Here is a 27,000-nt window from a genome sequence, read left to right on the forward strand (position 1 = left end):
ACGTTAAAAGCTTAACCAGTATGGGGTCTGTTTGGATGATGTTAAAATAATATTTTCAAAAAAAAATAGAAAATAATTTATGAAATGTGTTTGTATATTTATCTCTTGTTTTATTTTTTTTAGATAAATTTTGTGTTTTCAAAATTCTATTAGAAAAGTAAAAACAAATTGGTCAAATCCTATCTTTAATGGTAAAGATACTATTTTTTTTTATTAAAATAACTAATAAAAAAATCAATAAATAAAATTTAATTATTTTTATTATTTCCATAAAAAAAAAATTAGTATTAAACAAGCCTTCTAATTTCAATTTTTAAAAATAGTTTTCAAGTTTTTAACTAAACGTATTTTCAAAAAAAAAATGTAGAAAATAAAAAAAATTAAAAAAAATTAAAAATAAAAATAAAAACCATAATTTGGAAAAACATCTTCAAACTACAAATTTATAATTTTTTGTCCGTCAATTTCTTTATTTAAAAAAATTTATGTGTACATACTACACTCAAACTCAACCAATTTTGATAAATTTTTAATTAATTCAAAATCTTGATAAATTCTTAATAAGTAGTAATAGATTAATTTATAACATTTTATATAACTTATATTTAAAAGTCAGAATTATTAAAACGAAAAAAGAAAAGGATTTTTTTTAAAAAATTAAACTTCTTATTTATGAATGGTTAAAAAAAAATTAAACTTGAAAAAGCATTTTAATATGAAAGAAAAAAAAAACTATTTTTAATCATTAAATTATTTACTTTTAATATATGAAAGATAATTTTTATTTATTTGAATTAATGAAAATATTTTTTGAAAATAGTTTATTTATAAGGGTAGCTCAATTGGTCCGGTCTTAGGTTTACTGTATCGGAGGATTAGTTGAAGTGCGTATAAGTTTGGACATGACGGTTATAAAAAATATATATATATAGTTTATTTATAATTTAAAAATATAAAATAATGTCGGTTTTAAAAAATCCAGAACGCGGAAACCTGGTGGTGTCACGTGAAGAGCGGTGCAATCATAAACGATGGGTGGGTCCCACAAACAACAGCTGTTACACTGTATTATTTTATTGTATTTGTTGGGAATATCTGAGCTGCCGCCACCGCCGTATCGCCTGTCAGTGCTTCACCCATTCCAAACACCAATCTATAAAATGGCTCCAATCCCAAGATACTGAAATATTCTCATAACATATATAACTTTGGAAAATTGCCTTGACTACTCTATTCACCAATATAACACCACAATCCAAAAAAATAAATCTATTTCATTTATGGAGACAAATTAAATTGTATATAATATAATTAAATTTTAATTTTAAATATATATATATATAAAAAAATTTACCGAATATTTGAAAAATATGATACTTTAAAAAATATTAAAACCCATAAAGCCATTTTTTAAAAATATTTTTAAATTAAGACACTTTAAAAAATATTCCTTAATTCTTGACATTGTTGACCCGTATTTTTCACGTGCATCCCCGCTTCATCGATGATACTCACTTTTATTAGTGAAAATTTTGTTTTTAAAAAAACTTCAGAGTCGCCACGTTGGTTTTATTATATTTTACTCAGGGGTAAGAATAAATTGACTTTTAAGTTAAATTATATTTAAATTATTGATTTAAAATTTATTATTTAATTTTTATTTTTCATATTAAGATTATTTTATAAAATTAACTTAAATTTTATTTTAAATCATTAAATTGACATATTTATCCTTATAAATTATAGTTATGACAAATGAGGTTAAATAACAAGAAAGGTTATGAAGTAACAAAATAAATAATTAGAAATATGCAAAGTTAATAATAAGTTAATTATTTTTATTTATTACTTAAAATTGTTTTTGACTTTAAGTCCTACTATTAAGTTATTTTACTAAACATACTTAATAACTTATTATTAAGTCATTTTTAAGTTATTAAGTTGGTTTATCAAATATCTATTAAGGTTGTGATTTAAAAGACATGTTTTGAGTGAATTTGTCAAGCAAGCAAGCAATAGAATCGCGGAATAATGGAAGAAAACAATCACACAAGAACAAACACAAGATTTACGTGGTTCGATCAAAGTGATCTACGTCCACGGGCAGAGAGTGAGCAATTCTATTTCACTATTGAAAGACGGCTCATGCACCTTCAGTTTTTTTTTACGTTTTCCCAAGCCACCTATTTATAGAGTTTACAAGAGTTCTAGTTATCATATACCAACCCTAACCCTAAAACCCATTTAACAATAAGACTCGGCCCATTTAGCCTTAGCCCATGTTTTACAAGGATAGCTTCAACATAGTACCAAAAAAAATCAATTCAACTCAACAATTCTCCACCTTGAATTGAGTTTTCTTTCTTCTTTCAATTCAGAATATAGAACTACTCATCTGCTACGCCCTGAAGGGCCTCAAGCTCAAACTTTGCAAACATTCACCAAGTCCAAGCTATGCTTGAACTTTTCAGTAGTAATTGGCTTAGTCAACATATCTGCAGGATTAACTTCCGTGGCAACCTTCTCAATGGAGAATAACTTTTCTTCGATCACATCACGAATAAAGTTCAACCTAACATCAATATGTTTTGTCCTCTCATGATAAACAGGATTCTTTGCCAAACACAAAGCACTTTGACTATCACAATAGATAACCGGCTTAGACAAATTCAAACCCAAGCTGCCAAGAAAACCATTTAACCACATACCTTCTTTCACCCCTTCTGTCAAGGACATGTATTCCGCTTCAGTTGTAGACAAAGCAACTGTTGGCTACAAAGAAGCTCTCCAGCTAATAGCACACCCAAACAGAGTGAAAATATAACAGGTCAATGATCTTCTCTTCATGAGATCTCCTCCATGATCAGAATCAGTAAACCCAACCAATCCACTAGATACATCACCATTCCCATACACCAAGCATACACTACTTGAACCCTTCAAATATCGCATAATCCATTTGACGGCTTCCCAGTGAGCTTTACCAGGGTTACTCATGAATCTGCTTACAACACTAACAGCAAAAGCAAGATCTGGTCTAGTGCACACCATAGCATACATTAAACTACCAACCACACTAGAGTAAGGCACACTCTTCATGTACTCCACCTCCTCATCAGTGCTAGGCAATGTACTATGATCAAATTTAAAATGTTGAGCTAATGGGGTACTCACCGGTTTAGAGTGATCCATATGGAAAGCCTGCATTAACTTCTCAATGTATTTTTGCTGTGAGACATACAACAAGTCTGCATCTCTGTCTCTCCAAATCTCCATCCCCAAGATTTTCTTAGCTGCACCCAAATCTTTCATCTCAAACTCACTACTCAACAACTGTTTCAGTTTGTTAATTTCAGCTCGATTCTTAGCTGCAATCAACATGTCATCCACATATAGCAACAGATAAATAAATGAACCATCAGGCAATGTTTTAAAGTAAACACAGCTATCATACTGATTTCGCATAAACTCATGAGAAACCATAAATGCATCAAACCTCTTGTACCATTGCCTAGGAGATTGCTTCAACCCATACAAGGACTTCTTCAAGAAACACACATGATCAGACTTTTCAGAATCAACAAATCCCTCAGGTTGTTTCATATAAATTTCCTCTTCTAGATTTCCATGCAGAAAAGCAGTTTTAACATCAAGTTGATCAAGCTCCAAGTTAAAAACGCTTACCATCGCTAAGAGGACCCGAATAGATTTATGCTTCACAACAGGTGAGAACACTTCATTGTAGTCAATCCCCTCCTTTTGTGAAAAACCCTTCGCCACAAGCCTTGATTTGTACTTAGGTGGTTCATCCTCTGAAATCCCATCCTTTATTTTGAAAAGCCATTTACAATCAACAGGTTTCACTCCTTCAGGCAAAGGCACAAGCTCCCAAGTTTGATTCTTTCTCAATGATGCCATCTCGTCATCCATGGAACTTAGCCACTTTTTCGAGTCTTTACTTTCCATCGCCTCCTTATACGACCTTGGTTCCTCCCTTCCTATCTCTTCAGCCACTGCTAAAGCAAAAGCAACAGGATTAGTGATGTTAGCACTAACACAATCCACATACCTCATAGGTCTCCGGATTTCCCTTCTTGGTCTATGTGCTGCTATACTCTGTGAATCATTCTGGTCGATCACGGGTTGTTCTTCAGATGTGTCATCTACACCATTTTCCATTGGAGCATCGACCTGAAACTCCACCTTCTGGTTAGCACCCAAATCAGTTTTACTAGTACCTGCAAGATCACCAAACTCCTTCCTCTGGCCAAACATAGCAGATTCATCAAAGGTCACATCTCTACTAATAATAAATTTTGGGGTTCTATCTTCAGTACACCACAGACGATAACCTTTCACCCCAGTCGCATACCCTAGAAATATGCATTTCATTGCCCTAGGCTCCAGCTTGCCATCACTAACATGAGCATATGCAGGACAACCAAATATTTTCAAGCCAGAATAATTAAAGGGTTTACCGGACCATACCTCTTGAGGAGTCTTAAAATCAATTGCAGTCGATGGCGATCTATTTACCAGATAAACAGCAGTGTTAACTGCTTCAGCCCAGAACTTTTTTGACAACCTAGCGTCTATCCTCATGCATCTAGCACGTTGTACAAGTGTTTGGTTCATCCGTTCTGCAACTCCATTTTGCTGTGGCGTATGTCGTACAGTGCGGTGCCTCACTATACCTTCTTTTCTGCAGAACTCGTCGAAATCCTTGTTACAGAATTCCAACCCATTATCTGTTCTGAGTGTCTTGACTACTTTTCCAGTCCGTTTCTCCACCATAGTCTTCCACTCCTTGAACTTCCCAAACACTTCATCCTTTGCTTTCAGAAAGTACACCCACACCTTTCTAGAGAAGTCATCAATAAAAGTAACATAGTACCTGCATCCACTATGAGACTCCACCGGAGAAGGACCCCATAAATCAGAGTGAATATACTCAAGAACTCCATTAGTAGTGTGACTACCCATACTGAACTTCACCCTACGCTGTTTACCCATAACACAAGTTTCACAGAATTTCAGCTTCCCGGTCTCAGCACCACTTATTAGCCCTTGCTTACTCAAGATAGAGAGCCCGTTCTCACTCATGTGTCCCAATCTTCGATGCCACAACTCAGTACAATTATCTTTCTTCTCTACAGAATCAATAGCCATGGAGCTTGACACAGTCGCCGTTCCCAACACTGAACTTCCCATCAATGTGTAAATCCCATGCTGTAATCTGCCTTTCATCACCACAAGAGCTCCTTTTGACACCCTAAGAACTCCACCACTCCTAGAGAATGTGTACCCATTTTTATCCAGTGTACCCACAGAGATCAAATTCTTTCGCAGTCCAGGAACATACCAAGCATTCAATGTCCTAACCAATCTGTCATACATTTTAATCTGCACAGAACCACTGCCTTTGACACCCAGCTCCCCATCATCTCCCAACTTTACACTTCCGTTCCACTCTTTAAAAGTAGTGAACAGATCTCGTGAATAAGTCATGTGATACGAAGCACCAGTATCCAAGATCCATGATTTTGCAGAGCTAGATGTACTAACAGTTAAAACATCTCCTCCTTCTCCCTCGTCAGAACTATCCTGTTTTTCAGAATCTTTCTGAGCTACTACAACCTGCGCATTTCCATTCGACCCCTGACCAATTCCCTTCTGCCTTTGTGGACAGTTCTTTCTAAAGTGCCCTTTCTCTTTAGAGTGAAAGCATCTCATTGCAGCCTTCGATTTAGAACGCGACTTACTACGTCCTCCACCATTTCGTTCCATGCTCCTACCCCTACTCACAGTTAACCCAGTCTCCACACTGCCTTCCCCAGAACCAGAAACTAATTTTTGCAATTCTTTAGACTATAGAGCATCCTTAACATCATTTATCGAGATACTATCCCTACCATACATCATAGTATCTACAAAATTTTCATAAGAGCTAGGCAAAGAACATAACAAAATCATGGCTTGATCCTCTTCCTCAACTTTAACACCAACTCCATTCAAGTCTAAAATAATTCTGTTAAAGTTGTCAAGGTGATCTCTTACCTGCATACCTTCTGACATCTTCAAAGTATGCAATCGCCTTTTCTGATAAAGCCTGTTGGTCAGTGACTTCTTTTGGTACTTGCTTTCAAGCTTCCTCCACAAGCCAACTACAGTAGTTTCATCAGCTACTTCCCTCAGAACTTCATCTGCTAGACTCAACAGAATCGCACTATGTGCCCTAGACACAACTTCCACCTTCTCTGCTGCTGTCAATCCTACAGGTAATGTTTATTCCCCTTCTATTGCTTGTGCACACTTCTGCTGAACCAGAAGCGCCTTCATCTTCAGCTTCCACAAAGTGAAATCATTTGACCCATTGAACTTCTCAACTTCGAATTTCTGTGAAGACATCTTCCTTCTGCAGATCTGAACCCAGGTGTTTGTGGGCTCTGATACCACTTGTCAAGCAAGCAAGCAATAGAATTGCGGAATAATGGAAGAAAACAATCACACAAGAACAAACACAAGATTTACGTGGTTCGATCAAAGTGATCTACATCCACGGGCAGAGAGCGAGCAATTCTATTTCACTATTGAAAGACGGCTCATGCACCTTCAGTTTTTTTTTACGTTTTCCCAAGCCACCTATTTATAGAGTTTACAAGAGTTCTAGTTATCATATACCAACCCTAACCCTAAAACCCATTTAACAATAAGACTCGGCCCATTTAGCCTTAGCCCATGTTTTACAAGGATAGCTTCAACATAGTACCAGAAAAAATCAATTCAACTCAACAGAATTTTATTGATATCATAACTTAAAAACATGATTTTAATATATTTTAGTGAAATTGAATTTTCAAGACATGATTTCAGTGTAAAATCTTATCATCAAATCTAGTGTTCAACCCATAATTTCATGATAATATAATGAAATCGTGTATTTAAGACACAACTTTAAAATAATATATTTAAATCGTGTTTTGAAAATATGATTTTATTATGATGCTTTGAAATTGTGTGTTCAAGAAATGTTAAAGATAAGTTGTGATGTGGTTTTATCAATAGTTTTGAGCTACCACTTTTTACAAATATTTTTTGTTAATTTACTATAAATTTATAAATAAATAAAAAAAAAAACCCCAATATGTGGTCCTTGACATCATGTATTTAAGCCTAACAATATTTAGTTGCATATGGAATTCATAATTTATTATGAAGAAAGGATGCTAAACATGGGATATTTTCTTCATTTTGGGATATTGTGGTCAGTTTTGGTTTTCAATATAAAGAAATAGAAAAGAATATTAGGGATGGCAATGGCCGGCTTCCCATCTCGAACTCACCTCGTTTATTCAAATTAATTATCATCTTTGTCACATTTAACTTTTTAGTGAAAATTTTATTTTATTTTTAAAACTATATTAAAATGAATATAGTTTATAAACAATTAAAATATTATAATTTTTTATGACTTATTTAATTGAAAAATATTTATTATTATTATTATTATTATATTCAATAAAAAATAAAAATGAAATTAAATTAATTTTATAAATGATAGGGCAACCTGTACAGGGTTTAAAAAAAATTCTCAAAATCACTTCGAACCGTTTATTTAAATTCCAAACCCATCTCATTAGGGTCGGGGTGGGTCAGGTACCCAAAAAAACCTACTCCATTGTCATTCCTTAAAAATATAAAACAAAAGTAATAGAAATTTATAAATAAATAAAAAAATCATTTTAATTTTTTTTAAATTAAATTATTAATAAATTTACTTTCCCCACTTTCTCCATCTTTGTTTTTAAAATTTTTTTCTTCATTCTTTTATCATTTTTCATCGTTTTTTCATATCCTTAATTATTTCCCAAATAAACCATATGAGAATAATTATTTTTTTTAATATTTTTTGAAATTTCACCATTAAATTTCCATTATAAGTGCATCTACGAAAAATTTAAAATAAGAATAATCAATTAAATTTATTTTTCGCTAAATATCACCAAAATTTAGCAAATGAAAAAAATCAACTAAGATGGTTGGTGAAAAATAGAATAAAAAAATAGTGAATAATTTTTTTAATTATTTAATTATTTAAAATTAAATAATTAATAAATGCACTTTCTCAAACTTTACTTCTTTTATTTTGAGAAAAATATTTTAAAAAAAATTATAATAGTTTTTTTTTTCTTGCCATCCAAATAGAGGATCATAAATTTTTTCTATTTTTCTAGTATTTTCCGAGATTCAAATATACCCTATATGGTTAATTTATGAGCATTTTACTTAATTGTTTTTAAAATTAAAATTAAACTTTTTTTTAAATAAAGCTTTGTTATATAAATTAAAATTAAAATTACAAATAAAATATTTATTTAATCATGTATTCTTATAATTAAGATTTTGAAGTTAAGGGAATATTACATTAAGGTTTGATACTAAACCTTTCTGTAATGAAAAACAGTCATTACATTTAATAGATTATCAAATTACTAAATTAAATTTAGCAGTTAAACTTAAAATACTATCAAATACTTTTAAGTTCTGTTAATTTAGTACTAAATTTTATAAAATACCAGTTGACTCTTCCCTTAGCAAATTTCTTTTATATTTATTAACCAGATGTTAAAATACATGGATTAACCTTGAACATTCATTATAGTGCCTAAGGGGTACTACAAATTCTTCCCTATTTTGAGAAATCATATGAATCTCTAATTTTTCGTCATTTTTGTCCTTCCATTTTTAAATTCCATAAAATGAAATACTAAAAAAATAAAATAAACTTAAACAATTAACTTTTTTTTATCTATCATTTTCAATTTTATTTGTTTTTTTTTATGGTTTTTTAATTTTTTTTATATTTTTATTTTGTTTTTAAAAATTGATGAAAACAACTGTTACTTATTTTCTATTTCACTTTGTTTAAAAAAAAATGTTTTAAAAGAACAATGATAAAACAATGTTAAAAACATTTAAAAACAAAAAATTGTTTTTAAATCACACGATCAAACGAACTCTAACTTTTAATTATTCTTTAAAAATTATTCTTTATTTCACTTTTTTCTTTTAAAAATTTGTTTCAAAAGAACTCTTTCGTTCTCTTACTAACATGGAAAGTCGGTGTCTTTGCAAAAATACGAACTTCCTCATCCAAGCCCTAGCCAATGAAAAAAGGACACATTGGTGACATCATTTTTTATATTTGTAATGCACGCAAAAATACATTTTAGTTTTTTTAAAATATTTTAAAAATCAAAAAAAATATTTTTTAAAATCATTTTACTAATATTTTAAAAATAAAAAATTGTTCTTATTTCCACTCCTTTAACATCATTTTAAAATTATAATTTTTTTATATTTAAAGAAATTCCTCAGTCCACTTGGAGACAACAATTCATTTTCAGAAAAAGACAGTTGGGAAAATATGTACATTTAAATTGAGAAATTATGAGAGTTGGAAAGTAGAGGCAGTTCAATTTCTTAAATGTTGGGTCCCCTATATAATACCATAAAGCCTGGCAATGGTTGTCAACCTATACGGCTCATGTCTCCATTCCAATCAACTTAACGTCTATTATGCAATTAGTAGCCCCATCCTAGTCCTACCATGAATCAAATGCTCTAATTGGAGCACTATACACATCCAAGATTGGTCTATTATGGTATTATTATAAAGGCTTAACTTCATTTATGTATAGTAAACTGTAGAATGTGTTTGATAATGATTTTTAAAAATATTTATAATATTTAAATAATAAAAAATTTTAAATGTTAAAAGACTAGAAGTGCTTCATAAAATTATTATTAAATAAATTTTTAGAATGCGTTCGATAGTATTTTTATTTAAAGTGTTTTTAGTGAAAGTATTGAAGTGTTTTTAATAAAAGTGTTTTATTGAAAAATGTTTATAGAAGAATCACCTATCAATTGTTTTTTTTTAAAAAATATCATAAGTGATTTTTTAACACTACAAATGATTTTTCAAAATTTTAAAAGCGTTCCCTAAAATTTGTTAAACATTTATTTTTTTAAAAAAATACTTTTTAAGTTAAAAATACTTTTTAAAATTACTGTCAAACGATTTTTTAGTTTATTAATCACTTATCAAGTGTTTTCCTAAAAAAAATACTACAAATGATTTTTCAACACTACAAACTATTTGTCAAATTTTTAAAAGCGTTTCTTAAACTTTGTCAAATATCTATTTTTTTTATAAAAAACATTTTTTAGGTTAAAAACACTTCCTAAAATTACTGTCAAACAAACTTTTAGTTTAATTACTATAAGCCATTATTGATCTCAAATTTTGTCAATTTACAATCTTATTTCATACACACACACACACACACATATATATATATATAATCTTTCTAAAAAAAATAAATATGAATTAATTGCATTTTAAATGTTCCAAAATAATGATTTACAAATTTTCAAAATTGGATTTTGATTTAATGTAACCTTAATAATTTAGAATGATTTTTAATACATTTGCTTTACAGCCATTTTGGAAATTGATTCTAATAAAAACGTCTCTAACTTTTAACTTGTCAGTAGCATTTTTGTTACCATTAATATTTGGATACAAATTATCAAAGTGCTTTTAATTGATGATTTTTCATAAGTTATCTATAATTTAAATAATACTGATTTAGATATTAAAAAAATGATTTTTTTTCAATTGTTTTTTTAATTTATTAAGAATTTTTTTTTTAACCCTTCAAAAATCATTTTGAAAGAGATGGTATATTATAAGGAAATCAATTTTATATTTGAGTAAAGTTTATAAATTAATGTTTTAAACAAAGATGGACATACAAGAAGAATTAGTTAAGAGGTTACCCAAATGATTAAATCTCAATTATTAGAATTTGATGACCCAAATTTTATTTAGTTTGATCCAAAAAGCTCATAATGCGATATATGTAGTGAAAGTATAATTATGAGATTTCTTAGATGGTATATGATAGTAGCGAAGAGATCAAACCAATAATCTGGATTCTGTAATGTTAAGTTCATGATGATTATATTTTTATTGTAACCGTTCGCATCTTTCTCCTCTTGTATCAATCTTTTGATAAAATGAATTTTATTTTTCTCGTTTAAAGTTTTTCACGTAAATCTACGTATTCTTATTATATTTATTTAGTTTTTTTATTTTTTTTTCTATTGCCTATTCTTGTTATTATGTAACATCAATCAAAGTCAAAATAATTAAATAGAAACTAAGAAAAGAAAAGTTATGTCACGTTTGTAAATTGGGTTAAATTATAGTAGCAAATGGCATTTTTTTTCTTTTTAAATTTGATTTATTTATTTATTATATATTCTAGAGTCTTATATTATATTTGGGTATGAAATCCAACTTATAGCGAAATTGTAAATGGAGGTTTGTCAAAGACCACTGGCACCGACAAGATTGAAATTACAGAAGCTTTTTGGAGATGATGTAGAGGTTAGATCCATGCACATTTCTTAGTACAGCAAGACAGACAAGACTCTGGTTGTTGGGAACCTTATCTTGATGTTCAAAATCTTCCCAACATTAGATTTTGGACATGCATGTGCTGATCTTACTCTCCTCAGTCCACTCCTCACCACGATGGTTTTTATATATTTATTAATTCACTTAAAGATCTCCCCACTCCAAGGTTTTTATTTATTTATTTATTATTTTACTTTTTATGGATAATAGTACAAAGTTAGCAAGCCGGTTTGGAAATATAATATAGAAATGATAATTTTAAATAATTTAAATAATTTCAACTTCATTTATATTTTTCATTATTTGCAGGAAGATAAATATTTAAGTGAAGTCGGCCTAAGAAAATGGGTTAAGCCACTTATCAGACTTCGGTTTGTTTGACTTATTATTTTCAAGAGTTAAATATCTTATGGAATATGACATAATGCAATAAACATGTGGACGGGTTAAGAAATCATTTTTCCTCTTATACTTTTTTGAGATTCCAAATAGAAAAACATTAGTCACCCTCTAGAGAAAGAGAGAGATTAAGTGGAAGATCGTTGGGTAGACAAATTTTAGATGACCACCGCAACTTTAGAGTTTTCATAAGATGGAAATTGATCTAGAAACATCTAGATCACATGTTTGAGCTTTCTAACTCTAAATCTACATTAATAATGGTTTTTACTGTTGTTTATTTCTATTGCATTAGATTTATAAAAAGCTTAGGATAGATGCATGCACCCTACATGATCTAGGGTTAGGGAAAAGAGAAATTCGAGTATTCTCAGCACTTCCACTATCCATAGAGAGTGAGAGAGAAAGTCTTAGTCTCCACCCTTTTTCCTCCCCATTGATTGTGTGCTAAGATCAAGGAAAATTCATCAGGCGGAAGATCTTAGGTATTCAAGATCTTTGACAACTTCAATCTTCATTTTCTCCATGTAGATTAGATTTGGGAACATCCAAATCTAAGGTAATGTTTTTTATTAAATATTATTAATCCTATTATTGTCTAAAAATGTTATTTTTCTTATGTGCATAAGATTTAGAAAAACCTAGGAATTTTTGCATGCACCTAAGCCTGATTATGGGATAAGGAATGGAGAGATTTGGGTATCCCTACAATCCTTCAACATCTAAGGAGAGAAATGACATTAAATCGGTATCCTATGCTTCTACAATGGGTAGCTTTATGTATGTGATACTTTGTGCTAGATTGGATATTTGTTTTTGTTGTAGAGATAATGAGTAGATATTAGTCCAATCCATAATTGGAGCTTTAAGTAGATGTCAAACATATACTTAAGTATCTTGGGAGAACGAAGGAATATATGCTTGTGAATTTTTGCGATGAGTTGGTACACCTTAGGTACTAGGAATTAGACTTTCAGTCTGATGAAGACACTTGCATGTCTATCTCTAAGTATGTGTACACTCTAAGTGATATTTGTTGTTGCTTTTGAAGCAACAAAGGAAGTCATTTGGTTTTGGATTTTCCTTATGGAATTAAGGACAGTTCCCTTAGTTGTATCTTCCAAGTGATCAAACCAACATCAGGTAAGTCATGATTCTTATTACTAGGGTAGAAACCCTCTCTGATTAATTAACTTGCCTTAAACCTTAAAAGGTTATCCTAAGGCATTGATAAACATACCTTTTAATTTAGCCCCTAGCCCATGCAAGTGGGATGACTTCAAGTGATTCTACTTCTTGTCTAAGTTAAGTGTATAACCACATCAATGTTACAAAGTGAAAAGTTCCATCTTCAAGATTGCTCACTCCTACTACAAACATATATAGTCTCGTCCATAAAGAATAGTTCATATCCTTTGATTGCTTGAGCTACCCCATCTTTAGGATGGTGATGCACTCAAAATCAAGATAAGTTCGATCTTGGAGGCTATGGGCTTACTTATAGCCCTCCTCTGCTTAATATTGTAAATTAATTAATAGAATTTTAAACCATTATCTTGATGAATAAATTACTTTATTTGAAAATTTCCAAAAATATTTATTTCTTAATTGGAAACCTAGTGCAATGGGAGAATGACCACATGAAAAAATTAAAATTCACATGAAATTATTTATCCAAAAATGAATTTTGATAAAATATCTACTCTCAAATTTTAAAATTTATTTTCATAAAAATTCTCCTTCACACAATTCTAATTAATAAATATTTTATCTATGAAATATTTTCAAAGAAATTTATTTGGTAATAAGATTAACTTTAGTTCTTATATTCAAAATTTCTCATAATATTACTTTCCTTATTCCTGCACATTTCATATGAAGTTAATATTCTTTTACATGAAAACTAATTTTCATAATAATTCACTCCATTAAATGCTACCAAAAGCACAACCTTTAGTAATTTGGATAAAATATTATCTCTAAAAAACTTCAAAAAATGTTTATTTCCTAAAAGAAATTAAGCAATCCATTTTGGAAAGTATTTTCAAACTATTTTATACTTCCATTAAATTACTAAAACTTCCAAAATATTCTGGTTACCATTCTTAAAATAAACTCTCTATCATAAGATTTTCTAAATATATTATTTACCTTTTAAACTACAGTACTAAAAGAATCCAAATTGGATGGTTTCCTTTTTCTCTTAAGGGAGGAAAGCTTGGAGAACCACCCATCTATAACCAAAAGATAGTTTGAAAAGGAATAATAATTTATTTAAAACAATCAATTTAAACAAATAACTTTGAAAAGAATCTATATTTTATTCCCATGCCATATATGTAATAAAACAATAATATCATAATATAACAAATAAGGAAATAATAATATGAATATATTTCCCATGACTATTAGGGATCTTGTTGCATGATTGGTAATAATTTGGATAAAATCTAAATAATCGACATTACAAAAATACCTAAAACCAAAAATAGAGTTAGAATATAGAAAAACCCTACAATAAAAACCCTAAAACTACCAAATTGTCATCCAATATCCAATGAAATTACGATAAGACAAAGCTTGGGTCATGACCTACTATTCATTGCACGCAAATTCCTTATGAATTGGTGTTTGTAATCTAACGGGGTAGTGCTATCAACCCATTAAGATTACTTCTCTAATTCTCGAGTTATAAATCTTCCTATTATCTGATTAACTGACATACTCTAACTTCAAGGAGCATATGTTAAATTCTACTAAAGAAATTATTACAACCATAAATTTCATGATCACATGTCTTTGGGATCACCCAATGAGACACATTGTCTCAATCCCATGATATATCATGGTGTCTCTATTAAGAATACTTGTTGCCAACAGTTTCCATCAACAGTAACTCAATCCGTAAGAAATATATAACCACTTTAGGTCAAAGTTTCTGGTTGATTTCATCACAAAACTCAATATTTTTTTAAGGTTGAGAGTCCATGCAACATAGTAACTAGGTGAATCATAATAATCTAATAACCTTTCATCATTATTCATCACAAGTCTTGTCCAATGTAGAACCATACACACTAATGCACTCGCCATGGAAATCCCATCCTAACGGTCAAATCAGGTCATCCTTACAAGGAGGTAGTGCATTATTGTCTCTATTAGATTGCTTAAATCTATGAACTAATTGTGAACAACTTATTATCTTGTAAGAAACTCATGACTTGTATCCCATGTACAACTCCTAATACACCCAAGCCAAGTACAAAACAAATGATAGGTTAAATGTTCAAATCAATGTCAATGCAACAAAGGGATAACAAGGGGATAGTTAAACTTTGTTATATCATGACTTGCTTTTAGAGGCTCAATCCTAACACATGACTACCCAATAACCAATGTCATGACTCATCATGTCTTATCTAATGTATAACCATACAGACTAGTTATGTAGCCACTCTACATAGTGCCAAGGTTTGAAGGAGTGATATAGTAGAAGATTGCAAAGTTTTTTAGATCCGTTACATCGATTAGAATTTGATATGAAAATATCCAAATCAAAGGTTGATAAGGTTGACAATTTGAAGATATTTTGAAAAAATTGAAAATTCATTGATGTCTTTTTTTGAAGATTTTAACTAAGGACTTGAGTAGTTTGATCTCAAATAAAAAATATCTTTTATAGATTTTGATCTTAAAGGTTAAAACTTATGGCTTTGAAGATCTTAACAATTTGAAGACACTATGAAAAAAATGAAAGTTCGTTGAACTCTCTTTTGAAGATTTGAAGAAATTTTAGTTTTTTCTTGAAAAACCCCTCTTCAACTCTTGTTTTTTGAATTATTTTCATGATTCTGTTAAAAGCTTTAGAATGAGCACTATTTATAGGGATTGAAAGCACTATATTTAAGTTTTTTATTCCTTAAAAATACTATTCTTTAATTAAAGTATATATCGAGAGAGATCTGAAAGACTATATCTGGTAGTCTTAGCTATTTATAATATTGTTATTTAGTTAAATAATATCAAAGGAGATTTAAAGACTATATTTGATAGTCTTCAATTTTTTTCTTAATAAGATTTGATAATTACTATTTTGAATTATCAAACTTACAATTTTTTGCTTATTCTATCAATTATAATTTCATTGTTAAAATATGCATATTTTCTTTATTTAAATAGAAGACAACTTGTTTTCTCTTTACATGAAATCCATGTAACTTGTGTCATAATTTAATTTGGTAGAATTATTACCATATGACAACTTTCCTTCTTCAATAAACTCTAAGGTTGTGTTTGGTTTCAAAAAAGTTTTAAAGAAAATAATTTTTTCAAATTTGATTATACTATAAAAAATATTAAAGAAAAACAAATATTCTTAAAATTAGTAAGAAAATTAAATATTTTAAAATTATTTCATCTTTATATTGAAAAGTTATTAAGTTAAATAAATTTGAAATAACATATAAAAATAATTTATTAATTTAAATCTATTTTTTAATTTCTTTTATTTTCTATTTTCTTTTCTTTGCATTTTTCCTCAAATTTTTCGATAATCAAGCATAAACTAAAAGTATTAGAACCATAGATAATAAGTTGAGAATACTCCAAGTACTGTCTTAAACATTATTCTCAAAAACTATTTTAAAGAAATGTTTTGTAAATCAATCCCAAACAAACCATCTTTCTCCAAGAAATAAAAATGTCCATTCCAATAAGTCACTAACAAAAGAAAATGAATTCCATTTAATCTAGTGAAAGAAACCCAAATAAACATGAAATGACAGTGTTGCCAAAAGTAACTCTAAGATATCCAAGTTCTGCAACGAAAGAACAAGAAGCATTCTTCTCCATTGTATCTTACAAACGCAGCCTCCTCAAGAGACTGAATTCAAATTTACAGAGCTATCACTGGAGCAGATACATTTATTACTAGGGGTTTATTCTGTACCTTTCTTCCATTTAGTTTCAAGATCAGTTGACATTCAAAGTACGATATTTTTCATGATGTAACACATCTTCTGGGTAATTAATTTCATCCAAACACAAAAGGTTTGAAGCAAGGTCACATTCAATAATTAGGCATAAGTTACAGATCAGAATGCAAATCCTCTTCATCAGAGCCAGGGCTCTTCAAGTTTGATGGACTTGAGAGCATTAGACCAGAATATCTGGACAAGATCAGTCGAGCTATATTCTCAGCTGCAACAGCACTTGTCTCCATGGTGCTTGCAGCATTCTCAAAAGCATTCACGTAGTACAAATGTCGACCGTCTAATACAAATGGCGCAAACACTTCAGGAGCACTGTAATGAGGATACGCACCCCAATTTATTCGAATTGTTTCCTTCCTCAAACTAGAAAATGGAACCATTTAGGGAAACACATTAGCATCCTGACAGTTTCCAGGGTCTCAGGTAGACTAATATTAAATCAATGACATGCCAGGACATATAACTGGATTGGTCCCCCTGAACATTTACCATAGACCAAAATATTACTTGATAGAAACAATGGATAGGAACAACTCGATTTCTAATCTTGAATGCTTCTCAAAACAGGTAATCAATGTTATTATATGCCAATAAACTAGTCTAGTTGATTTGTGATGTCCACCGTCAAATCTCCAGCTAATTCAGCATTTTTGCTCTTGCCAAGCTGAGTTGATTTCTCTACTTAGAAGCTTGAGATTTATGCCTTTAGATCTCCCTAGCAGTTAATGAGTTCAGTTAAGCATTTCTTTCAACACAATTGTAAAATCCAATTTCAACAAGCTTATGATGGGTTTTATTTTTTTCCGGTAGCCTTCTTATCCAGACCTCATCTTGACCTCAACCCCTTAACACCCTATTCAGGCCACAGAAACCTAATCAATTTAATCAATATAGATAAGAAATTCCATAAATACAAGTTTTAGATGGTATCCTGACTTGTTTTCCTGCAATAAGGAAGCAACAGTTATAGCCTAGGTAGAAGTATTACCTAAAGATGCGGTCTAGCAACACATCAGCCATTGGTTTACGAGAAAATATCTTGTAAGACATATCCTTCTCATCGTGTTTCCTGAGAACAGATATGCTTGAAAATGGAAGGTTGGGATCCTCCAAGGTACCCACCAGTTCTGGAATTTCTGATACAGCAACCAAGCCAAAATATGCCTTGACCACAGAAAATCAAGATTTGAGAGACTGGGGGAGGAAAAAAAATGCTGAGATAAATGAAGAAAAGTGAAGAGAGAAGTAGAGAAACAAAAGAACATGAATAAAGTGGGTACTCACAGGATTTAACAGACCCCTTACAAAAGTTGCATGAGTGTGTTGTAATTTTCTCTTAGGAATTGAAATTGGAGGGTTAAAATGAATATTCAGCTCATCCAGTGGAGTAGCAATCACTGCAACTTCACACTTGTAACTGTTTCCTTTTGTGGAGTTAAGCTCATAATACTCTCCGTGGTAAGAAATAGATTCTATTTCTTCATTACGGTGCAATACAACATCTGAATGATTAATCAATCCGGCAACAATTTGCCAGTTCCCTCTTTCAACTGACCATAACCCTCCACCAGATCCTGCTAGGGAAACTGCACCAGCAAGTCCACTGATGCTGACACTTTGACCATAATTAATTCGTGTGATAACCTGCACAGATAAACAGAATTATGTACTTCGATAAAATTTCCCAAATTTAAATGTGCTTCCAATTTTTAGCCATTTTGGAATTTCAGTGTTTCAAAGTTTCATTGAAGTCCAACATTTTCATTTAGGACTGGCATGAAATGGGATTGAGTGTTGCTTGACTTTCCTTGTCCATCCCATAGAGAACTCCCAGACAAAATATAGGTTCACAGAAACTTGTCAACTACAGTCCAAGATTACTGAATGCACTGCATTGGATATGGAAGTAAACATAATAGTCTACTTTTCCCCATATACAACAGTTGACATTGATCCATAATTGATTCTTGTGATGAGTGACAACCCTCACAGACAAACAGAATTCTGAACTTCGATAAAATTTCAGAAATTTCAGAGTACCTGCTCCAATTTTTTTTAGTCATTTTGGAATTTCAACATTTGAAAATCTCATCTAACTCCAACATTTTCCTCTAGGCAAGAACTGGGATCCTAGAGACTTGTTCAGGGTGGTGCTCTTACAGTACACATCCAATAGATAAGACTCCCCACAAAAAAAATACAGGTTTAGAGTGATTCAGGGTTCTTCTCATTTAGTGCACATCCAATATTAAAGGATCTCTCATAAAAAAAGCTACAGTCCTAAACTTAGGCCATGTTTGGTTTGTGCAATCCAGGAAAGAGAGAGAACTATTGTTATTAATATTTTAGATATCTCAAAACAGAAAGATTAAGCAGGTAATATAATAAAATGTTGTGGTTCTATGTCGTACCATATCAAATAATTATTTGATCACATGAATTTTGCATAACAGGGTGGGCGTGATTATAGCCAATAAAACAAGACATTACATTATGTAGTAGATTAATAAACATGGAAAAGTTCGCCTCTCCCCTAAGAGCATTTGACATATAACATGCACCTACCCTTGAGGTTTTGGTTTTTCATAGAAACCCTTTATGGAGGGTAAAACTACTAAGACAGATTAATGGAATTTGCTATCATTCTAAGATCTTTTTTTTTTTTTTTTTAATATACCTATTTTGACTTTATATTGCCTAGGAATTCAACTAAGTTGAGAATAGATTTTTATTGTGCTAAAGTCATCAATTTTGCTCCAAATATTCATTGATTCAACGCTCACAGCCGTTTTTGCTACGACCCTCCCTTCCCCTTCATCCATAGTCTTTTCCTCTCCCTCTGCCATCTCCCATTCACTGCCGTCAGCCAAGACGATGGACAAAGAATCCAGGGAACTCTCTTCTTATGTCGGCACCAACCTACCTTGGCCAGAGGACCCCCTCACTACCAAGGCCCAAGGCCCGACCAAAAAGAAAAGGAGTAGAAGAGAGAAAGGGGGTCTCTACACAACCACGGGAAAGAGTATCGTACCTCGAGGCCTCTTCCAATAGCGCCCCGTTTGTAAACTCTGCCCTAGCGATCTTTAACAGAGTCGACTCAATCTGGGTAAGCAAAGGAGCCAGCGCGAGCATCGGGTCCCCCTCTAGGATGTCGGAGACTGACCTTCTACCATTGTCGGCTTCTCTTTGGGACTCCTCCTGAGCCTTAGCTTCAAAGTTATAGCCACGGGAAGAACTGAGGCTTTAAAAGGCCATCGAACCCCAAACCACTTTTACTGGGCCCAGCCCTCGTCACAGCCCACTAAAGATCTTTTTAAAGAAACGAGCCTTAAACCCACCTCCGATTCTCCCTCCCCTTGCCGATACTCAAGCCTAATAACAGATTCGTCTTCCACTGAGCCCAATCTCTCTTTCACTTTTCTAAGTTTCTTTCTCTAATCAACCCGCCCCTGCACCCGCTCAGCGATTTCAAAAAAGTGTCATTATCCCCTAATCTCAAGAATTAAATCAGTATTCCACTTTTCAGACCTACCCACTGACCCTAGTTCAGAGGAAGAGAGGAAGCAATAGCAACAACAGTAGTATTGGCACCAACTCCTTCTTGCCTCCCCTCATGCAACGACACGTCTTGTACTCCCCTTTGTACCTCAGGCAACACCACCCTTTCTCTTAAATCACCGCAATAATCAGCGCGTGGTTTCTCCTCAATTGCTTCCCTAACCCTGGAACTTCCAGCCATGCAGTTCTTGCTCGCCGACACCACCTGGACAAAACTAGGATGGGTTTCCCACCATAACTGAATGGCAAAACAACCTGATCTCACCACAATCTCTAGAGAGCTGGGTAGCTCCTTGCCTTCCAACTTCACTAAAATCCTTGCCCACTGTAACTCCATGAAGAAAGCTATATACTCATCCACTGCAATAAAACCTCCGCACCCATCACCTATCTTTTTAAACACCTCTTTACTCCACATGTGAAGAGGAAGACCCACCACCCTTACCCAAGCCTAAGCCTCCTTAATGCCAGCACCTTGCAGGAAACACCCCGCCTCTGGATTCCATCTTGTAAGATGCAAAATGTTCTCCTTGAGTCTTCTTTTCCCTCTAGCCAAAACCCTTTCAGCTTCACTCAAAGACTCAAACTCAAACAATAAAAGCCCTTTACCCAAAAAAGCCACTCTCAATCTACCCTTTAACAACCAGAGGTGGCTCGCCCAACTCCTCACTAAATCCAGGTCAGGGGCAGGAACAAAATCCACTCCCCACCAGCCCACTAAACACTGGTCCAACTGATCCTTCCCTCCTAGCAACTCTCTTTCTCCTAACTCCAACCAAACATAATCACCTATCCTCCCTGGCCTTGGTTTTGCCATTTTCGCATAAGTCTTTGACAACGAACCTTTCTCCCCAGGAGGAGTCACTGAACCTCCTGCATCTAGAAACCTGACCAAAGAATCGACTCCAAGATCATGCAGATTCTCCACCAGAATATTCCAGCCTCCTAACAAACCCCTTCCTTCTGGGAAGATCACACAATACCTCTTGGACTCAATATCGCAAACTGAACAGAGAAGAAACCTTCCCGCCTCATTCAATCGAAGCTCCAACCTATATTTCCTCCCCCCTCCTCCCAATCAAGAACCCACCTTCTATTTCCATTATCCCCGCAGCAAGCTTCAACACCATCCAAAAAACAACTTAAACTAACTTCCCCAAACCTAACCCATGAAGTGGTTCCTCTACATCCCTCCCAGATACACCAGTAGACAATACAATTTTCCCCACATTTGCAGTAGCCATATAACTAGAATTAGTATTTTATTTCCTTTGCAACAATATTTTATTTTTATTAGATTTTTTGAATTGCTTATAAATAAGACTGATTATAACAATGCAAGGGAATTATTATTTCTTTGTTGTTATTTGAGAAATATTAAGAAAGTTGAATCCTCTTTCTCTCTCTCTCTCTCTCTCTCTCTTTGTTATTCTCTCATACATTTCTATCTTTTTTTGTCTCTTCTAATTTCTTCTTTTCTTCTCATCTAATTCTCTCTTACCCAATTTATCTACCATACAAAAAATGCTTCTATTGTCCTACATCAATTATCCACAATAGTCTCACCCTTAAAGAAGGGGATCATCTTTGTCTTAGAGAATCAAGTTCCATTCTCCTTGTCACAAGGTATAAAATGATCGCCAAGGTAGGCGATACTTGTTAATTATGATTCTTGACATGGGGCATGACTTATTGCATAACAATATGACTTGAACTTTACTAGAGAAGCTTTGATAAGCAAGATATGTGGTTTGAGAGGTTGTATAACCTTGTTGAGTGGGAAATGCAAGATTTATCTATAGTAAACTTACTTTCTTGTTGGTGTCTCAATTTGTGAAAACCAAGTTAAAAATATAGCCATGCAGTTTTAAGTCTTTTCCAAGAGATAATCAATGAGAAGGCTATCGTGAAGCTCAAATGCATACGATAACTACTCCTATTACTAATTAGAGATGTGGTAAAATTAGTTTTGTCTTGATATCCTAAGAGTTTGCTAAGTGTTTTTAATAGTTCTCAATTGAAGTGTGATGATGGATCTCATGCCTTTTAAATGCACATCACATGATTACAATCATTTGCTTCTCAGTCTAAGTCGAAATGATGCATGAGCACCAACTAACACACTTCGGGAGGACATTTAACATCTTAAATAGTTGTACAATATAAACATCCTTTCAAGGAGAAGCAAGGTCATCCTAGCTCACACCTATGTGAGAGAAGATACACTACAAAACAATCCTAGTAGAGATGGGGCATAGGACCTCTTCCTTAAGACGTAAAGGAAACACCCTCCCTTCTAGAATTGTCAAGGCAAAGCGAGTTACTTCCTTTAAGTAAGATGGAAGGTATCCCTTCAATTTGTAGAGGTAGAAAAACCAACACTACACCACCCAAACAACCCATTATCAAGTTTTAAGCCATATCTCTCTTTCCAAGTAAGGGTAGCTAGCAAACTCGCCTCACTCCAAGACCATCTCTAATCATTTCCTTACACCCTAAAGAAACTCCTACTATATGAGGTCATAGCACCCCAGTATTGCTAAATCTATGCAAGTTGGGAGTAGAGCTTGTGGATCCAAAACAATTTGGATGCACCTTTTATAGTGGATTTGGGAGTCTTTATTTTGTGGCCAAGGTTTGAGGCTAGTTAAAGCAAGATAAACTAGACACGTGTTGAGTCTATTTCATTTGGATTGAGAGGCAAAGGAACCCACATGGGACGGTGTTAACTGCAATGTACTTATACCAATGAAGCTAAGATCCACCAAGTTCTACATACCATTGACTAGTCCAATGCTTGGCATCTCCCCTTGGGACTCATATATGAAGAGCTCAAGGAGACTTGCTTTGAAGGGAACATTTTCTTACAAGAGGATTATTAATAAGCATTCGACCTATTAGTATAAAACTGTCCAAGACTCTCAAGCTTCTAGTTTGGGATCTTCACTCCTGTTTTTTTCCACTCTCCAATCTTCTCTTACATCTTCCCTTCACTCTATTATACTCTTTTCCACTCAAACCTTGATGGTTCACCACTCACATAGCTAATGTTCTTGCCTAGCAAAGAACCTTCTATAAACAACTAGAAATGACACTAAACCCTGCATATAAAAGATGTAAGAGAAGACAAAAATATTAGCACGAGAAAGCAAATTTCACCCCAGCAAAAGATGCAGGAAGATTAATTCAAGAAACAACTAAGGAAATTAGTCAGAGTTCTCACTGTGACAAGCTCTTCTATCAGCAAGGGAGATAACCCTGCCTCAACCAATTCATCTTGCAATGTCCGAGCAGTGAGATTGTATAAATCTGCCCACTTAAGCATCTCATCCACAGTCTCAAAAACCGGTCTTGACTCAAAGCTTGCATAATACTTCAAGAAATTATCAACTGTAGTCTGCACCATACAGATACATAACTTTATTTGTGTACAGCTAAACCAATGATCTTTAAACATAACTAGAGAGAGATGATGGAAGAGAGAAAAAAAAAAAGCTTGAATAACACTTCAAGAGGACAGTCAACAACATTATTTATACATACAAATATCGCAACACATTCAAACAGCAAAATACAAAGGCGTATTCATGCTCTTGCTAAGAAGCCGGAGGAGAACAAAAGAAATTTGATGTTGAATCTTTGAATATTCCCTATTTGGAAATCAACATCCCCAACCACCTAATCTTGATCCAAACATTTGCTTAGTATGAGCTTAATTTTTCCATTTTACATTTTAGTGGAGCAATCAACACTTGTTTTCACTTTAAAAAATGAAGCAATCAACATTTGTTTCTTCTTTAAAAAATAACTTATTTTTAAAAACTTTTTTCCTGAATAATTTTCACTCGTGTCAATGCAAAATAGTGATTATTTCCATACCAAAGAGGTTAAAACGTTTCAAATTTCTCTTCCCCTTTCTTTCCCATGTCTCACCAGCCGAACAAAGACAAAGCAGAGAAATAGACCTGAACAAAGCTATCCATTTTGAGGAGAGAGAAGCCGTAACGCACGAACAAAAGCACGGAGTTGGTAATTGCCACAATTCTTTGAACAATGGAAGACTTGGAATTGGAATCTAGGGTTTTGAACACAAACTTCTCACCATCCCAAATCCCAAGAGACAAAGAGGACTCAGAAGAAGGAGGTGTCTTCACACTGAGATTAAGCATCTTGGTGAAATTCACGGCGTGGAAGTTCTTGGGATGAAGAATTGAGGCCCCGGCCTCGAATGTTTCTCCGGCTAGCACGACTGTGGCCATCCGGCCTCCGACGACGCCGCTTCGCTCGAAGATCCGAAGTGTAAGTGCTGTATGAGGGGAGTACCGGCGGAGGAAGTGGGCAACGGATGAGCCGCTGATGCCGCCGCCGACGATGCAGAAGATGGGCGGCGACGGGGGTGAGGTGGCAGAGGAGATAGGTGAGTGAAAGAGGAGAAAGAAAACTGAGAAAGTCAAGCCTGATAACATCTTTGCTTGAGCATGCTTCGTTTCTTCCATCTTCTCATAAGACAGGATTAGTAAGTCCAATCTTCTTCGCTTTTGTAAGACAAGCTTGGTAAGTGCATTTGCAAGGCATATGAACTATTATTTTTATTTTAAATTTAGTTTTAATTATTTGATAATAATAATTAATTTTTTATTATAATGGTGATTGAATATATTTTATGGCATTGCTTAAAAACAATTATATTTATTAAATAATTATATTAGTAATAAAATTATATTCATTTTCCTGTTGAGAAGATAAGATATCCTGTAAATTGTCTAAAATTTTCCCCCACAAATACCCTTTGGGGTTATGTTTGATTCCAAAAAATACTAATGCTATGTTTGGTTCCCAGAAAATGCTAAGGAAAGGAAAAAAAATGCAAGGGAAAATGATTTTCTGTAATTTGGATGATATGGAAAATATGATGGAAAAATAATACTAAGGAAAATATTAAAGAAAATATGGTAATATTTTCCCCATTATTTTCCTTAAAAAATACTAATGCTATGTTTGGTTCCCGGAAAATGTTAAGGAAAGGAAAAAAAATCATGTGGAAAATGATTTTCTTTAGTTTGGGTGACATGGAAAATACGATGGAAAAAAAATAGAAAGGAAAATATTAAAGAAAATATCATAATATTTTCCTTACTAGTTTCCTTAAAAAATAAGGAGGAAAATAAGAGAAAAGAGAGGGGAAAAGTTGGGGAAAATTTTATCGGGGTGGTATCGGCTTGCCAAAAGTGAAGGCTTTGCAAACGAGGGGACCGAGATCTTCATTATTGCAGATGGCGGAGGAGAGGAGAAGTTGATCAAACTTCTCAGATGAGTCGCCGTCGGCGGTCGTCGGGACCACTTTGCAGCGCATTTTCTACAACTCCATCATTGTTTAACCGTTGGAGACGGTGAAGGAGCAGTGGCTGTATCGCTCTAGGTTTAATCAGGAAACTCATTTTCTCGCTCTTTCACTTTTTGGGTCTCTTCGATTTCCTGGAAATTGACGTTTCGTGGTCCGAAACGCAGACGCAAGTGCTAGAATACCCGCCTGTATCGACGGTTCTGATTCATGAAATCCTGCTGGTGATGAAGTTCGGGGAGGCGGTTTGCGACGGCGACGCGCCGTATGTCTGTACGACTTCGAGGTAGGAGAAGAGATCAGGTGGTTGACCAATTGTAAACACATTTTCCACCGAAGCTGTATGGACCATTGGATGGATCACGATCAGAAGTTGTACTTGATGAGATGCAAGATGAGTTTAATCAACGGCTCTGGGCTGCCTCTGGGATCACATGGGTTTTATTTTATTTTTAAAATTTTGGTATGGTGAGGGTGAGAGGGTTGAACTGTATATACATGAAGAAGAAAAAAAGAATGCTAGGTACCATTAAAAAAGGTGAGTTTTCAATAGTTATTGAACAATGGGCTCCCACAAAATGCGTTCTTCTATAATTATTTTTTAGAAAATAAGAGCATAAAATTTATTTTATTATTTAATAAATTGATAATCATTTAAGACAAATTATTGATTTTGTTTTCCTTCTATTTTTCCTTAACTTTTTTTCGTGGTTAACCAAACAAAAGAAAATGAATTCTTTTTTTTTTTCCTTGAATTTTTCATAGATAACCAAACAAGTGAAAAAATTTATATTCATTTCCTTAGTTTTTTCTTTCCTTCCATTTTTCCTCCCGATTTTCTTTCTCTCGCATTTTCCGGGAACCAAACATGTTCCCGGAAAGTACAAAGGAAAGAAAAAAAATGCTAAGGAAAATGATTTTCTCATGTTTGGTTGTCCTATGAAAAATATCAAAGAAAATCAAATATAATTAAAACTAATTAAAAACTTATATATTTTAAAATTATTTAATCTTTATATTGATGAGTTAAAATAAATAAAATGAGTTTGAAATAACAAAAAAAATAATTTATCAACTTTTAATCTATTTTTTTTATTTTCCTTCACTTTTTCTTTCCTTCTACTTTTCCTTTGTATTTTCTTTCCCTCGCATTTTCCCTCAAATTTTCCGGGAACCAAACATAGCCTTAGAGGAAAGAAAAAAAATGTAAAGGAAAATGTTTT

The 27,000-nt window shown here is 32.9% G+C and overlaps 1 protein-coding gene across 1 annotated transcript; it reads right to left on the minus strand.

Annotated features, from left to right (window-relative positions):
- Positions 1-16,607: 16,607 nt before the first annotated feature.
- On the minus strand, positions 16,608-25,072 carry LOC100268071 (farnesylcysteine lyase). The gene is made up of 5 exons (XM_002275186.5): positions 24,402-25,072; positions 23,660-23,833; positions 18,163-18,522; positions 17,867-18,042; positions 16,608-17,241 (listed from the first exon to the last, which is right to left on the minus strand). Exons 1-5 carry the CDS (start codon positions 24,930-24,932, stop codon positions 16,974-16,976), a joined length of 1,509 nt encoding a protein of 502 aa, XP_002275222.2. The 5' UTR covers positions 24,933-25,072; the 3' UTR covers positions 16,608-16,973.
- Positions 25,073-27,000: the final 1,928 nt, after the last annotated feature.

Source organism: Vitis vinifera, chromosome 7 (genome assembly GCF_030704535.1).
Source record: "Vitis vinifera cultivar Pinot Noir 40024 chromosome 7, ASM3070453v1".
Classification (NCBI taxonomy): Eukaryota; Viridiplantae; Streptophyta; class Magnoliopsida; order Vitales; family Vitaceae; genus Vitis; species Vitis vinifera.

What these genes read in the sequence shown, in the direction of transcription:
- LOC100268071 (XM_002275186.5), bottom strand. Translation starts at nt 24,932, where the DNA reads ATGGAAGAAACGAAGCATGCTCAAGCAAAGATGTTATCAGGCTTGACT. An exon ending in TAAGGGGTCTGTTAAATCCT is followed by an intron (nt 18,043 to 18,162) that starts GTGAGTACCCAC and finishes TCTGTGGTCAAG; the next exon opens with GCATATTTTGGCTTGGTTGC. An exon ending in TTGCTAGACCGCATCTTTAG is followed by an intron (nt 17,242 to 17,866) that starts GTAATACTTCTA and finishes TCCATTTTCTAG; the next exon opens with TTTGAGGAAGGAAACAATTC.